Source organism: Ictidomys tridecemlineatus, chromosome 3, assembly GCF_052094955.1.
Source record: "Ictidomys tridecemlineatus isolate mIctTri1 chromosome 3, mIctTri1.hap1, whole genome shotgun sequence".
Lineage (NCBI taxonomy): Eukaryota > Metazoa > Chordata > Mammalia > Rodentia > Sciuridae > Ictidomys > Ictidomys tridecemlineatus.
The window spans coordinates 39,905,919-39,920,757 of record NC_135479.1 but is presented as its reverse complement, the minus strand read 5'-3'; the positions used below and the strand labels follow the sequence as shown (position 1 = coordinate 39,920,757).

The 14,839-nt window shown below is 48.1% G+C and overlaps 1 protein-coding gene across 6 annotated transcripts in view; it reads left to right on the top strand.

The window, feature by feature from the left end:
* Rhbdl3 (rhomboid like 3) overlaps nucleotides 1-14,839 on the top strand; it is a 50,404-nt gene that overhangs the window by 30,461 nt on the left and 5,104 nt on the right. For all 6 annotated transcript variants that reach the window (XM_078042490.1, XM_078042487.1, XM_078042489.1 and 3 more), the window contains 2 exons: nucleotides 4,998-5,098; nucleotides 13,272-13,332. In XM_078042490.1, coding sequence (XP_077898616.1) covers nucleotides 4,998-5,098; nucleotides 13,272-13,332 — 162 coding nt within the window. The remainder of the gene's footprint in view (nucleotides 1-4,997; nucleotides 5,099-13,271; nucleotides 13,333-14,839) is intronic.

Here is a 14,839-nt window from a genome sequence, read left to right as displayed (position 1 = left end):
ATTCTCCCCGCACCATCTCCATCTCTCCTGTGGGTGGCCAGAACCTTCCACCTTGGACAGCACATACTGCCCTTCCCAGAATCCAGCAGCTACCAGGTCTCTCATAAAGGCCACGGTGCAATTCAAGGACAGCCTTGGCAACTTAGCGAGACCCTGTCTCAAAATATAAAATAGAAAGGACTGGGGGATGTGGCTCAGTGGTAGAGAGTCTCTGGGTTCAATCCCCAGTACCAAAAAAAAAAAAAAAATGCCGATGAGCACCTCTATGTTCCAGATTTGTTCAGCCACCCACATCCCCCATCCTGACATCTGGGGATTTATAACCACTTTTTCCATACCCAGAGTCCCAGATGTTAAATGGAGAGGAACAGGGAAGACACTCGTAACACTTGCAATTCGCAGTCAATTAGACGGGAATGCCAATAACCTGGAAGACAGAAATAAGATTCAAAATGACTCAGACCTCACCCAAAACAGATGACACACGGTAGGAGACAGAGCGGAAATCACTTCCCAGTGATGTCACTGCAGAGTGGGAAGCTACACAGACTGAAGCACAGGGCTCATCAAGTAAATGTGAGGGTGTGGGGCTGTAGCTACCAGCCAAGGGCACGCCGTGTTCTGTTGGAGTCATTGATCCAGACCAAAGGGCATTCTGGTCACCACGTATAGCTTGTCATTGATCTCCAGGATTGAGTTAATTGATCTGCCTGGGCTGGTCCCCCTCTTCCGCCTCCATTCCCCTCCTCTAAGAGAGAACCTTTTTGCAGATAGCTGGACTTCAACTGGATAGCCGGTAGTTATCAGTGCCTCCCATGTGAGGCTGTAATTAATCCTCACAACCCACCACACAGGGCAGGTACCAGGACTCTCCACCTGGTGCAGATACAGAAACCTCAGTTTAGACTCTAGGGGTGCAGTTCAGTGGTTAAAGTGTTTAATGTGTGGGCAGTCCCTAGAGGCTGAGGATATAGCTCAGTGGTAGAACACTTGCCTAGCATGCATAAGGCCCTGGGTTTGATTCCCCAGTACTGCAAAAAAGAAAGGGGAAAAAATTGTTTTAAAATAATATGTGGAAGGCCGTTGATTGAATCCCCAACATCGCTGGGGGCGGAATGAAGAAGAAGCATAGATAAGTGACCCCCAAGAAGACACAGACTGCACATGGTAGAGCTGGGCTTATACCCTTTAAACACTACCACAGTATGAAGAGAACCAGAAGGTAGGCCTTGTCCTTTGTACAGGTAATTTATTATCAGAAATCAAGGGCGAGCCGGCAAGGTAGCTCAAGCCTGTAATTCTAGCAGTTTAGGAAGCTGAAGGATTGCAAGTTCAAAGCCAGCCTCAGCGAAAGTGAGGCACTAAGCAATTCAGTGAGACCTTGTCTCTAAATAAAATATAAAATAGGGCTGAGGATGGGGCTCAGTAATTGAGTGTCTCTGAGTTCAATCCCAGATATAAAAATAATAATAATAATAAAAAAGAAAGAAAGAAAGAAATCAAGGGAGGCCTTAATAGGAATCTGGCCCTCCTCCCTAATGTCTCTAATTCCTGCTGAATGAAAGCATTCCAAACCCAAGGCCCTCTTGTTTTGTAACATGGAGGCTGACTTCCGGGGTGTACCGATGGTGCTCCAGCCATGTGATAAAGACTGTTTATGTATGCCATCACCTATATTCACAACAGTCCTATGTTGTCACCCCTACGCTACCCGCAGGTCAGTGAGGTTAAATGGCTTATTCTATTTGCCAGGTTTAGAAGTAGTAGAACTGAGGTGGAGCCCTGTGCTTCTAGCCAACATCTGATGTGAATATGTCACTTGTTTATGACTAAGAATTATGGAGCTGACAGTCTAAGCACTTTGAAAACCAGTACTTTCGATACATCACCAACCTTTTATTATAGATTATATGGATTTTAAGCCACATGTGCATCCCCAGAGCCTGGCACCTGTTAGGCAATAAATATTTGTAAAGTAAATGAAGAATACGTGAATACAGTTACATTGCTTAGGGACTGGGGTTGTAGCTCAGTGGTAGAGTGCTTGCCTAGCATGTGTGAGGCACTGGGTTCGATTCTTAGCGCCACATATAAGTAAATAAAATAAAGCTCCATTGGCAATTAAAAAATATATGTAAAACAAACCAAAAAAAAGTTACATTGCTTAAAGGTAGATGTTCTGCCAGTTGTTGTTTGGATTGTTTTAATGGCCAAGGGAGATGCTGGAGAACACCTGCCTTAAAACTTTCCAACCTAAATTACTGCACCTGTGCCTTATGGTGAGGTCACCATGGACCCAGAATGTTTTTTTTTTGGAAAACGTGGCCCTGAGTAAAACCTGCCCCTTAGTCTGCTTCGGTGTAGAGAATAGATGTCACTCTAGTTTACAGTTCTTTCCAGTTCTCTGTCCCCACAACCTCTTTGGAATTTGTACTGGCCTTAAGAATGTGTCATCCATGAGGTTCACAGTGCTTATGAAGGTACCCTGCCTGGCCCTCATGTCCTGCCCCTGGTGGCCTTTATTACTTTATTTATATGCACACATCCCCGTGTTTGTGTCTGATGCCCGTCTCTCTAGTCCCTGACTGATCTGTAGGAGCCTTAGGAAGGTCTGGGCAGTTGGGGCTAGGTAGTTACCTTCAAGGTTCCAGAACCATGATCTCAACCTTAGTCCTGGATCTTGGGACAGACCTGGGATCATTGAATTTCCTCTCTGGAAGGAATGCTCCAGGACCCTCCATTGAATGGCAAGCTTTTCTATCCAGACCCCACCCCATTCAGTCTAAGCAGTTGCCCTCCATGGGTTAGGGAGTCCCCTGGAAAGGTTTCTTTTGAAAAGGAGATTTCACTGCTTACAATTTGGAAAGCCTCAGACCTCTTCATTTTGTAAATGTGGAAACTAAAGCCCAGAGAATCCAGGGTCATACAAGCTAGTCAGCTGCACCACCATCCCCTATTCCTGCCACCATCCCAAATTGACCCCTGGCTCTGGGGTCAGTACTCTGAACCATGGGTTGGGTGAGGGAAAGGTCAGCGTTGTGCAGGCTTGACCCTGGCAAGCGCCCTCCCAGGCCTGGAGTTGCCCTTACTCCTGCCTCTGGGCCCCTGATAGACCAGGCTGGGCGGGAGGAGAGGGCAGGTTTGCTAGGACCTGCGGGAGGAAAGGAGCCAGCCCAGGGAGGCTGGGGCTTCCTCTGTCCAAATGGTAATTAATGAGGAGCGGCTTGGGCAGCCAGCCCTGTGCAGCCCTGCAATGCAGCCTTCTCAGACGGTGCTCCGGGAGAGAGCGTGGGAATCCTTTGTCATGCAGATCCTGCTGCCTGTTTGTTTGCCACCCTGGGATTTTTTTTTTCTTCCTTCTTGTTATATATGGCTGACCCCCTTACGAGGCCATTAAAAAAAAGAAGACAGCGAAGAAGTAAAAGAAAAGAAAGTTATCTGACAATGGATCAATACCTAATTAAAGCCGGAGGGAAGGCAGGAAGAAAGATTTATAGTTGCCCTGGGAGGGGAGAAGGACTTGGGAGTCCTCAGTTCTGGACAGTTTGGTCCCCCTCCCACTCCCCCCAGCAATGACATCTCCCTTGAGGCCAAGGAATTGGTAGTGGGGATTCCTTCCTTCCCTGAAGGATCTCAGTGAATGCAGGAGACTTGAGAGAGCTGGGCAGAGGCAGGTGACCTGACCATGTCAAGGTCAGGCAGCTAGCTCTCTGTGTCCAGGTCCAGATGGTCGGGTGCCCTTGTTCCTGGGTTGGGCCCAGTTTTCTTCCAAAGGGATCCTCCACCCTATGGAGCCTGCAGAATTCCGCTTTCTGCCACTGCCCCCCTCTCTCCGGTGGCTAATTGGCTCATGAGCCCGCGGGCATTTTCCAGTGGTGATTTCTGCACACTCACCCAGGCCAGCCACAGCTCATCCTCTATGCCGTGGGCTCTACCTCCTAGTTATTTTTAGTCTCTTGTGTCCTTCCCTGGAAGCCAAAGCATTGATCACACTTAAATGAGACCAGAACAATAAATTTCCCATCTCCTCTCTGCCCAGCTTCCCTCCTCCAGGACAAAAGTTTGTCATCCCCTAAACCAAGAGAACTGTAGACCTCCCTTTCCCCCCAGAGGGTGTGACATCATCTCTTTTTCTTCCTGGGGGACTTTTCAAGGACATTTTTTCCTCCAGAGAAGCCCTACTTGGGAGATTCGGTTGGCCTTTTGTGATTTAGCTCAGCTGGAGAGAGGTGGGTGGTGAAGCTCTGCAGGTTTCTAGATGCAGCTCATTAGAAGGAGCCATGAGGAAGGCAGGGACAGCCTATTGTACCAGGTTGGAGGGTGGCTGCCAAGAGCACCGGCTTTGGTCAAGACCACAGATTTGGGGCTAGGACAATGGTGGAGTGCTTGATTAATGGACATGAAGCCCTGGATTTGATCCCCAACACTGCAAAAAGAAAGGAAAGAAAGAAAGAGGAATACGGGTTTTTGGGTTTTGTATCAGGCAGACCTGGCTCAAATCCTGGGTCCAGCACTTCCCACCAGGGGTCTCTGGGCTCATCTCTAAATCGAGACCATTAGCACCTGCATCAAAGGGTGATCTTCAGGGTCTGACCTAGTGTTCACTGCGAGGCAGCTGTTTCCATGATAACTGCTGTTATGGGTTTCACTGCTGTTCCCAACCCCAGTGCCACCTCAGTGTTGGGCAGAGGCTAGGATGAGAGGCAGGTGATACGGGTCATAACCCAAGTTCCATCTTGGGCAGGTCACTTCCCTTCTTGGAGTCTTGGTTTTCTATCTGTAAAATGAATAGGCTGAACCAAGTGGTCTTTTCGGCCATACACCAATCCTCTGGGAAATCTATAGGAAGCTCCAAGGCAACCTAGTATTAAAGGAAGAGGAGATAGAGCCTCTTGCTATAGGGTCTTCCTGCCCAGGCAGCTGACTCGGAGGGCCAGGGCTGGGGTGGGCAACCGAGTCCAGCATTCTTATGAACTCCTTCTCTTTTTCTGAACCAGGGTCCTTGGCTGTGTCTGTGGCTGACATGACCGCGCCGGTAGTGGGCTCTTCCGGAGGGGTGTATGCTCTCGTCTCTGCCCATCTGGCAAACATCGTCATGGTGAGACCCTTCTGTTTCCACATGTCTCCCTTCCTCTCCTCTGCTGCCACTGGACCTGGCCATTAATCCACTGGAGCTGGCCCAGCCCAGACCTGTCAAGTGCCAGCTGGATGGGAGCAGGGTTCACAAACACCCTTCCCCCTCCACAGGCCCATCTCAGTGTGGAGTCCCTCCCATACCAATTTATATTTTCTCCATAGCTTTGCCTTGGCCTATGAATGTACCCAACTCTTTCCCATTCAGTGACTTAGAAATAAGTGTTGAAATTTAGCCACTACTGTGTACAATCTTTGGAATGCCTTGTTTGTCAAATGTTCGTTAAAAAGTCAAAGGGCCTTAGAGATTATTTCGCCAAAAGTATCAAATAGGAAAAGAGAGGTTAAGTGATTTGTCCAAAGTCATAACCAAATTGGTTGCCAAAACCAAGACTTGAAGCCACATCTCCTGACAGCCAATCAAGTGTTGTTCCCCTGTGCTAGCCCTTCATGTGGTGGAGCACCCTCTGGTTTCCCACTCTCCTTTGCCTCTTCCTGAAAGGCAGTGCCGTGTGTGTGATGGGTAAGAGGAGGGGCTCTGGAGCCAGACAGCCTGGATCTGACTCCCAGCAACCCACTTCCTAGAGGGTGACCTTGGACAACTTATTTAATCTCTTTGGGCCTCGATTTCTGTCCATGGAATGAAATGATACGTAATAAATGAGGTAAAGTAAGAATAATCAGGCTGGGATACAGCTCAGTTGGCAGAGTGCTTGCCTTGCATGCACAAGACCCTGGGTTCAATCCCCAGCACCACACACACACACACACACACAAAGAATAATCACTGAAAATAAATGTTAACCTAATGTCTCTACTCCTTCTGGAAGAGGCCAGGGTGGGTTCAGACTAGACTCAACCTGCAGGGCAAGAATTGGGAAGAGCCTGATAGAGGTTGTCCAAACCCTCCTGTGTGAAGGACATCTGAGTTTGGAGGTGGAAGAGAGACTCCCTGGCCGTGCTTGGCTGCCCTGCCCCACGCCCGGCTGCCCCGGCACCTGCAGGCCTTATGCATCTCTTCCCGCCCCCTGTACCTGGCACAGGGCTGGGCTCATGCTTTAGATGGCACCTGCTGAATTTTTGGTGAAGGAAGGAACAGTGTCCAGAAAAGGCTTAGCCTCCCTCTGGGGCCCTCGGGCCCCCCCCCTCGTCCTTCATCACCATCTCCCCGTGTGACAATCGTGTGACCGCTCAGTTACAGCAGTTTGGGGCAGTCTTAAATTCACGTTTTCTTCTTGATTTGTCCTGTTCTTACCTTCCCCACTCGCAACACCACCCCTTCTTTTCCCACCACTGTCTCCTTTTTAAGTGGAGAGGGTGGGGGGAGGCAGAGGGAGAGGGAAGGAGCCCGACGGCTCTTGCTCTTGGCCTGGATTCTGGCAACTTCCACTTCCCGTGAGTGCTCTGAGTGCTCAGAGAGAGGCCCTGGGTGTGGGAAGCATGCGTGAACGGGAGAGCCTGGAGAGTGTGTATTGGTGCACGTGTGTTCACACACAGCTCAGTCTGCAGAAAGCCCCAGAGCACAGGGCTGCCTCACATGGCCCTTTTAAATGGGTCATTCTGTATCAGTGCCACATCTTTCCCCAGACACAGCTCTTCCTCTGAATTCGGCCTCCTCCACTCCCCCGCCCCCTGCCCCAATTCCTCTCGGTGGGGGAGGACTGACCTCCTCCCTCCCACTCCCCCCAAGATGTCACTGTAGCTGCGCATGGGGGCTGAACAGGCAGGACTGGAGAACATGGGGGGAAGAAGGAGCAAAGAGGAGTTGGAAAGCCTCATGGGAAACAGCCCTGGTGCCTCAGCAGTTCCCATGGTGAGCACTGCCCACCCCTGCACCACAGGGCAAGGCCGAGGGGTCCAGGGAGGTGTGAAAGTAGTTTTGTTCCAGTTTATGCTTCTTTCTGGCAAGTAGCCCACGGCTGGTGGCTATGGAGAGGAGCAGTCCCATCTGAGAACCCAGTGTCTTCCCAGAAGCAAGCAGCTTTCCCAGCCACCTGGGAGCTTTGCAGGCCCTGGAGTCTGGCATGTGGGGAGCCTTCTCTAGAAAGTCATGTGATGCTTGTCCATGGTGAAAAAACTAATTTACTCACTAGAAAGGCCACTTTCCCCTTGGTCAAGGGACATTCTTTGCCCAAATTAGCTCAATAATGGGCAATTCAGAGGCGCATGGGGTCAACCCATTTGAAATTGCCATTTCTGTGGCCCCAGAGCTTTTGAACATTGGCAATTTCATATGGTTCAACTTAATACATATACTTTTGCTTTTAATTCTGAAATGAAAATTTGGAATATCTGTGCCTGGGCACAATAAAGTCCCTCATCACAACAGAAGACAAAAAGATATGGATTTGACAGAAAATCTGGTTTAAGAGCCGGGCATGTACCTCTGTGATAGAGTGCTTGCCTAGCATGTGCAAGGCCCTGGGTTTGATCCCTAATGCTACGAAAGAAAGAAAGAAAGGAAGGAAGGAAGGAAGGGAGGGAGGGAGGGAGGGAGGGAGGGAGAGCTGGGTGCAGTGCCTCCCACCTGTAATCCCATCTACTTGGAAGGCTGAGGGAGAAGGATCACAAGTTTGAGGCTAGCCTCAGCAATTTAGAGAGACTCTGTCTTAAAATCAAAAAGGACTGGGGATGAAGCTCAATGGTAGAGCACTTGTCTAGCAAGCACAAGGTCTTGGGTTCAATCCCTAGATCCCCAGTGGATAGGAGATCCTGTGTGTGTGTGTGTGTGTGTGTGTGTGTGTGTGTGTGTGTATGATTTCTCTTTATTAATTCTGCCAGCTATTTATATAAAGAACAATCAGAAAATTATTCTTTTGGCTTCAGATACATCTTAGAAAAGTGTCTGGCACTTCTGTTCTCAGGACTGTTTAAATAAGAGAATCTGCCTTAAATGAAATCACGTTTTATTTTCCCTAAAAACACAGAGTTTCAAAAACCTTGCAGTTTACATCAAAGAATTAAATTCAGAAAACATTTCAACAAAAGATCCGGGTTGCAAAATCACCTGCTATTAAGACTGCTAAACATTAGAAATATAAAGATCTGCCTAACTGAATAATTTATTAATTGCCTCCTGCTGGGGCCCATAGGCCAGAGATACATTTTTAAATATACAAGATATTTACTTGCCCTTTGCTCTGTATGTTAGATGCTTTCCTAACACAGTTGAGATCTGGATTTATGCACATTGTTCCATGTGGTGGAAGCACAAGGAGAAATATTTATCTGGAAGACACAGAAGATTTTGGCTCTAAGGTTTATGTTTAAATGTAAACACCCTTTTGTAGAGCTGATGATCACTCTCAGTTTTGTCTGCAACATGCTTATATGTTTCCTGTGTTGGGATTTCTTCTTCTTTTTTTTTTTTTTTTTTTAGTTGTAGATGTTGACAACCCTAACCCTTTATTTTATTTATTTTTATACAGTGCTGAGAACCCAACTCAGTGCCTCACACATGCTAGGCCAACAGGCCTTACCTCTGAGCCACAACCCCAGCCCCAGGGGATTTCTTTAAGTCATTTGATAAGAAACTTTCTACCAAGGATACATAAAGCTGATTTGAATGGAAGCTCCCTGACTGAATTTCCATCTCTGTGCTCTTTTATTTAAAAAAAAAAAATATATATATATATATATATATATATATATATATATATATATATATATATTTTTTTTTTTTTTTTTTTTTTTTTTGGTGCTGGGGATGGAACCCAGGGCCTCACACATGTTGGCAAGGCTGGACCCCAGAGCTACTCAGGCAGCCCTGCCTCTGAGCCCTCAACTGGCTTGCTGAGCAGGATGTCAAGGCAACTGGTTTACTGACTTGTTTGCTGTGGCTGAGTTCCTATCTCACCCTGTGAGGCTCGGGGAAGAATGAAATTAAAGGGCCTGCAAAGGGTTTGTGTTCCCCAGGGGCCATGGGCTTTTCCACATTTATAGCAGCAGCAGTGCAGGCTGTGGGAGAGGTTTTTTTCTTCTCTCCTGGTGTTTCACTGCACTCATTTTATTGGAGGGAATAATGGGTCGGGAGAATAAGGCAGCCGGTGGGAAGGGTTGACTTTCTAATTTAACCCCTCAGCTGCTAGGAGACGGGTCATTTACTGTCATTCACTCAGTTCTGGGGACAGCTGGGCTCAGACAGAAACAGGCAGATGGACTGTGACCCTGTCTGGCGGATGCAGTCCTACACCCAGAACCCTAGCAGCTCACCGCGAACTCAGTATGACCTTGAACTAGCCCTCCTGGGTCGGGTCCTCTGGTTCTTCTTCTGGGCGGAGGGTTGGCAGACTCCAGTACCTCTGGCTGGGGGCCAGGCAGGTATAGTCAACTCAGGAAGCTAGCTTGGGAATGCTCTGGTCACAAACAGGAGCCTCCGCCCTCCCTCTGTCCAAGGTCACTTGGATTATGAATCTTTACAGCCACTCTGCAGGAAAACTCATTGTCTTTGCATCAGATCTAAATACTAATATCAGACATTTATAGGACACCCACTGTATGGGCAGATGTTAGTGCTTTGCACATATTCATTTATTTCATCCTTCTAATCACCTGATGAGCTAGGTAATTGACATGAGCGCCGTTGTTATCTGAAATTCACAAATGAGGGCACTAGAGAATAAGGAATTCTGAGGGACCCCATCAGTGACTACGCCAGACTAGGAATATGGATGGTGCTTTTTTTTTTTTTTTTTTTTTTTTTTTTTTTTGTATGAGAGATTGAACCCAGGGGCACTCAACCACTGAGCTACTTCCCCAGCCCTATTTTGTTTGTATTTAGAAACAGGGTCTCACTGAGTTGCTTAGTGCCTTGCTGTTGCTGAGGCTGGGTTTTGGATAGTGTTTTTTAAGACTAATCCGACCTCAGGCCCAGAGAGGCCACATGTGTTCAGAGAGGATACTCAGAGACTTTGATGAGGAACAGGGACCGCAGAAGTGTTCCGTATGGCTTCTGTTTGTACTGTGGTGAACACGCCTATTACGAGCTCGACACTTCAAGTTGCCGCTCACTGGCATTGAGGACGTTCACACTGTCATGTAGCCGCCACCACCATCCTGTGTCCAGGGCTTCCTCATCTTCCCAAGCTGAAACTCTGTACCCATTAAACACTTCCCTCCTCATATCCTCTTCCTCCAGCCCCTGACAACCCCCATTCTACATCCTGTCTCCACAAATTTGACCACTCTAGGCATTTCACACAAGTGAAATCACTGCAGTGTTTGACTTTTTTTGTGTGTGACTGGCTTATTTTACTCGGCATAGCATCAGGGTCCATCCACGTTGTAGCATGTGTCAGAATTCCTTTTTTACGATTGAGCAATATGCCACATTTGTATGTGTGTCTACATATTTTGTTTGTCCAGTCACCTATCGATAGACACTTGGGTGGCTTCCACCTTTTGGCTGTTGTGAATACTGCTGCTATGAACATGGATCTTACTTATTATTATTATTATTATTATTATTATTATTATTATTATTATTATTATTTTTGGTACCAGAGATTGAACCCAGGGCCACTTAACCACTGAGCCACATCCCCAATCCTTTTTATTTTGTATTTTGAGACAGGGTCTTCCTAAGTTGCTCAGGGCCTCACTAAGTTATTGAGGCTGGCATTGAATTCATGATCCTCCTGCCTCAGCCTCCCAAGCCGCTGGGATTACAGGTGTGCACCACTGCGCCCCGGCTGGGTCTCACTTTTAATGAAGAATAAAAACCCATGGATAACTGGGCACCAAGGTGCCCATCCTGTAGTTCCAGCTACAAAACAGTCAAAGGCAGGTGAATCCTTGAGGCCAGCCCAGGCAACAGAGTGAGACCCTTTCTCAAAACAAAAACAAAAACAAAAGAAAACAAACAAACAAAAAAAAACAGATGGGGGCTGGGGATATGGCTCAAGTGGTAGCGCACTCGCCTAGCATGCGTGCGGCCCGGGTTCGATCCTCAGCACCACATACAAACGAAGATGTTGTGTCCTCCAAGAACTAAGAAAAAATAAATAAATGTTAAAATTCTCTCTCTCTCTCTCTGTCCCCCCCCTCTCACTCTCTCTTTAAAAAAAAAAAAAAAAAAAAAAAACAGATGCATAGGTGGCCTAGCAGGGAGGCGGGGCCTAGAGAACAACAGGAGGAGGAACTTTTCAGTGATAAGAGCCCTTTCCAGGGAAGTAGCCAGCTTGGGCTACTTGACTGCAGATGTCCCCTTGGGGAAGAGCAGGCTGGCTGCTTCCGCCTGGAGGGGAGCTGGTGCCCCCCCACCTCCAGCCAGTTGAGCTGGCCCAGCTTGCCTCTCACTGCAGCAGGGGCACCGACTCCTGTTTTGTTCCGTCTCTTGGCAAGTCCCTCTGTGGGCAGAGACCAGCAGGGGACAGTGTTATCCTGCCATCTGCTTCTTAGCATGGAACCTGTCTGCAAGCAAATTGAGACTTTCCACCTAGAGAGGGGCCACATGTGGCCCAGCCCATCTTTTGTGAAGGCAGGGCTCGTGGGTCAGTGAAGAACAACGGGGAACAGGGAGGAGGGGACAAGGATTTCTCCCCGTTCTTGGCAGCTTCCCCCACGTCCCGCTGGCTCTGCTGGTGCTGGCATAGATGGCATTGTCCCTGCCAGGGTTCAGGGTCCCCGTGAATTTGAACTAAGGGATGCTCTTGTAACCTCCAAGGAGTGTGAGATGTGCCCTGGAGGGGACCCTGGGGCAGCCAGCCAGGGCAGATGGGGTGGGTGGGAGAGAACAGAAGTCCCCCTGGCCGTGCCCAGTTGCCTCCTTCCCTGGGCCGCTGTGTTCCAGGAAGCTCACAGGCTGGTTCTGGGCTGTGTGCTCACATCTGTAGAAATGGAATAAGGCTTTGCGCTGCAGGAGTGCCCCTTAAAGGAACCCTGTGGTGAAGTCTTTTGTAAAGTGAAAAATCCTTTTGTAAGGTGGATAATTGTACTGCTGATCTGCCTTGGTGGTTCAGAGTTTTCCGAGATTCTCAGGGGAAAGAGAGACTAGTTTGGAGGCCATCTGGCCCACTCCCTTCCCAATGCCTGATTCTCCTCTGGAGCAGCTCTGTCTGAGTGATGGAAGTCCTTGTTTGGAACCTTCAGTGATGGGAAACTCACTACCCCCACCCCGCGCTGGATCATTCCGTCTTTGGACAGTTCTGCTTATCAGAAGTGAAACTGACCTTACACTAGAAGATGCATCTCTGGGAAGTTGGTTTTTTGGTTTGGTTTTTTTTGTTTGTTTGTTTGTTTTTGGTACTGAGGATTGAACGCAGGGTGCTTAACCACTGAGCCACATCCCCAGTCCTTTTTTTTTTTTTTTTTTTATTTGACTAGAGACAGGATCTTGCTGAGTTGCTTAGGGCCTCATTGAATTGCTGAGGCTGATTTTGAACTCATGATCCTCCTATCTCAGCCTCCTAAGCTGCTGGGATTAAGGGTGCCACTCTGGTCTCTGGGAAGTTTTTATCTATGGAGTCCCCTATTTGCAGTTTGTGCTGAATCCCTGAATCCTTTCCTCTTGTTGACTCACTTGATGCTTGATGAGGGTGAACTTGACCCCTGAGTCCTTTGAGCTGAAAGATCCCGGTTTTCTCATTTGTTCCTCGCAGGCAGGATTTTGAGTTCTTTTATCATCTTGATGATGATGCTTCTGCTTTGATTTCCTTGATGTGCTATTCCACGTCACGTCCCATCGTATCCCTTGTCAGCTGCAGACACAGTGCTATCTCAGGTGCTAGCTCACAGTGACATCTGAGGAGGAGGACATGGGCTCTGGTCTCCTGAGATGTAGATTCTCTACTTCTGTTAGTGGACCTCAAGAGTTTTTATGACAGGGGCTGGGGCTCAGCAGTAGTGCACTTGCCTGGCATGTATGAGGCACTCGGTTTGATTCTCAGCACCACATATAAAAAAAAAAATAAAAGATCTATCAGCAACTAAAAAAGTGTTTTTTTAAAAAAGAGTTTTTATGACAGGGATAAACTTACCTTCATCTAAAATCTCAAAAGTCCTGCTGGTGTACTCTGCTACGAAGGCCCAACTCTCTCAGGAGTTCATGGAGGTGATTTCTTTAAATGTCTGCTTTTCATCCCTACCTGCAGAGGAGCAGCCTGATCTTCAACTAATAAATCTCTCTCCTTTTTCTCTAGAACTGGTCAGGCATGAAGTGCCAGTTCAAGCTGCTGCGCATGGCTGTGGCCTTGGTCTGTAGTAAGTACTGATGGGGCGGGCTGGGGAGAACACCAGGCATTGGGTCCTAGGGATACGGAGATGTCACAGTCCTTGCCTTTCAGGAGCAAAGGCTTGTGATCAAGAAAAAAAAAGTGAGACACATTAGTACTGACCAACAAGGGGGTGTGTGTGAGGAGGTCTGTCCCTCTGCACTGCTTCGTCGCCTCTTCTCATCTTTTTTTATGGGCATAAAATATGCAAACAGAAAAGTGCTCAGTGACCAGAACCCAGATCAAGAGAAATAACTTCTTGACCTTTTGCATCATGGAGTTGTTTGAGATCCACCATTGGAAGTCAGAGACCCCTTCCTCAGATTACATGTGCATATATGTGCATACACACATGCACATTAAAACTTGCATTTTTATCAGTTTCATAAACTATAACTACTCCGGGGGCCCCTATAAGCAAGATGCGCTGGGGGGCTGTGGTCAGGAGAGGTCGGTTCTACCTACAGAGGTCATGTGAGTATTAAAGACAAGCAGGTAGACAGCAGGGAGATGAGGTGCCAGAGGCATGTTGGGCAAAGGTGCACCATGAACCGAAGCACAGGTGGATGTGAAGGTCATTGGCCGGCACACTGACTGTCAAAACTCACTAAGGAGGCTTGGGACTGTGTGTGGCTGTGACAGGAGATAAAGCTAGTGAGATCCTGGAAGTCAGATTGGAATGTTTTTAAAGGCAAGAGGAAAAAAAAATGTGCTTCTTCCCCAGTGTACTGGGAGGTCACTGGAGGACTCCATAAGAGGGAGAAATAGATTTGAGGTTTAGAAAACCAGTCAGGATGCCATGTGGAGGGTGGGTAGCCTGAGGGGGATGAGACCAGAGGTAAGGGGCTTGTCCTGAGCCTGAACAGAAGCAATGGAAGTCCGGGAAGAGAGAAGGGAGACACACTCTCTCCTTTCATCCTCAGAAGATGCCTACAAGAGAGCATATCATTACGTCAAGTCACAAGTAGGAACTTAAAGCTCAGAGAGTTAAGCTTCTGGCTCAGGGTTGCCCAGCAAAGAGGTGATAAATCCAGAATTCAGAGCCAACCTGTGCTGTTTCAAATGCCCATGCTTTAGCCAAGCTGAGCGGTGAGCGCCTGGCTTTCTCAGCCTGGGGCAGCTGCCTGCTGTGTGGGTGGGAGACGGAGCAGGAACCAGCACAGCTGCAGGGCCAGGCCTGTGAGGGCTCCCCTCTAATGTACCTCCACATTCCTTGCCTCTGGCCCCATGGCTCTCAGGAAATCACCTCTGTCCCTGACTCACAGAGGGGCCCTCTGGATCTGTTTCCTGGATGAGACTAGAGGATTTCTAATCCCAGAGAGAACTTTTCAGCCTTAAAACCCTTGACTCTGAGCAGGGGACCAGGGGCGGGAGCATGGGTGAACTCTGCCGCTGTGTCTGCCCAGACTCTGCCCTTCGCTTGCTTTCAAAGAAGGAAAGAGAAGCGTGAGTCTTGCCGTTTACAAACACCCAACCCTAAGCATCATAAAAACTAA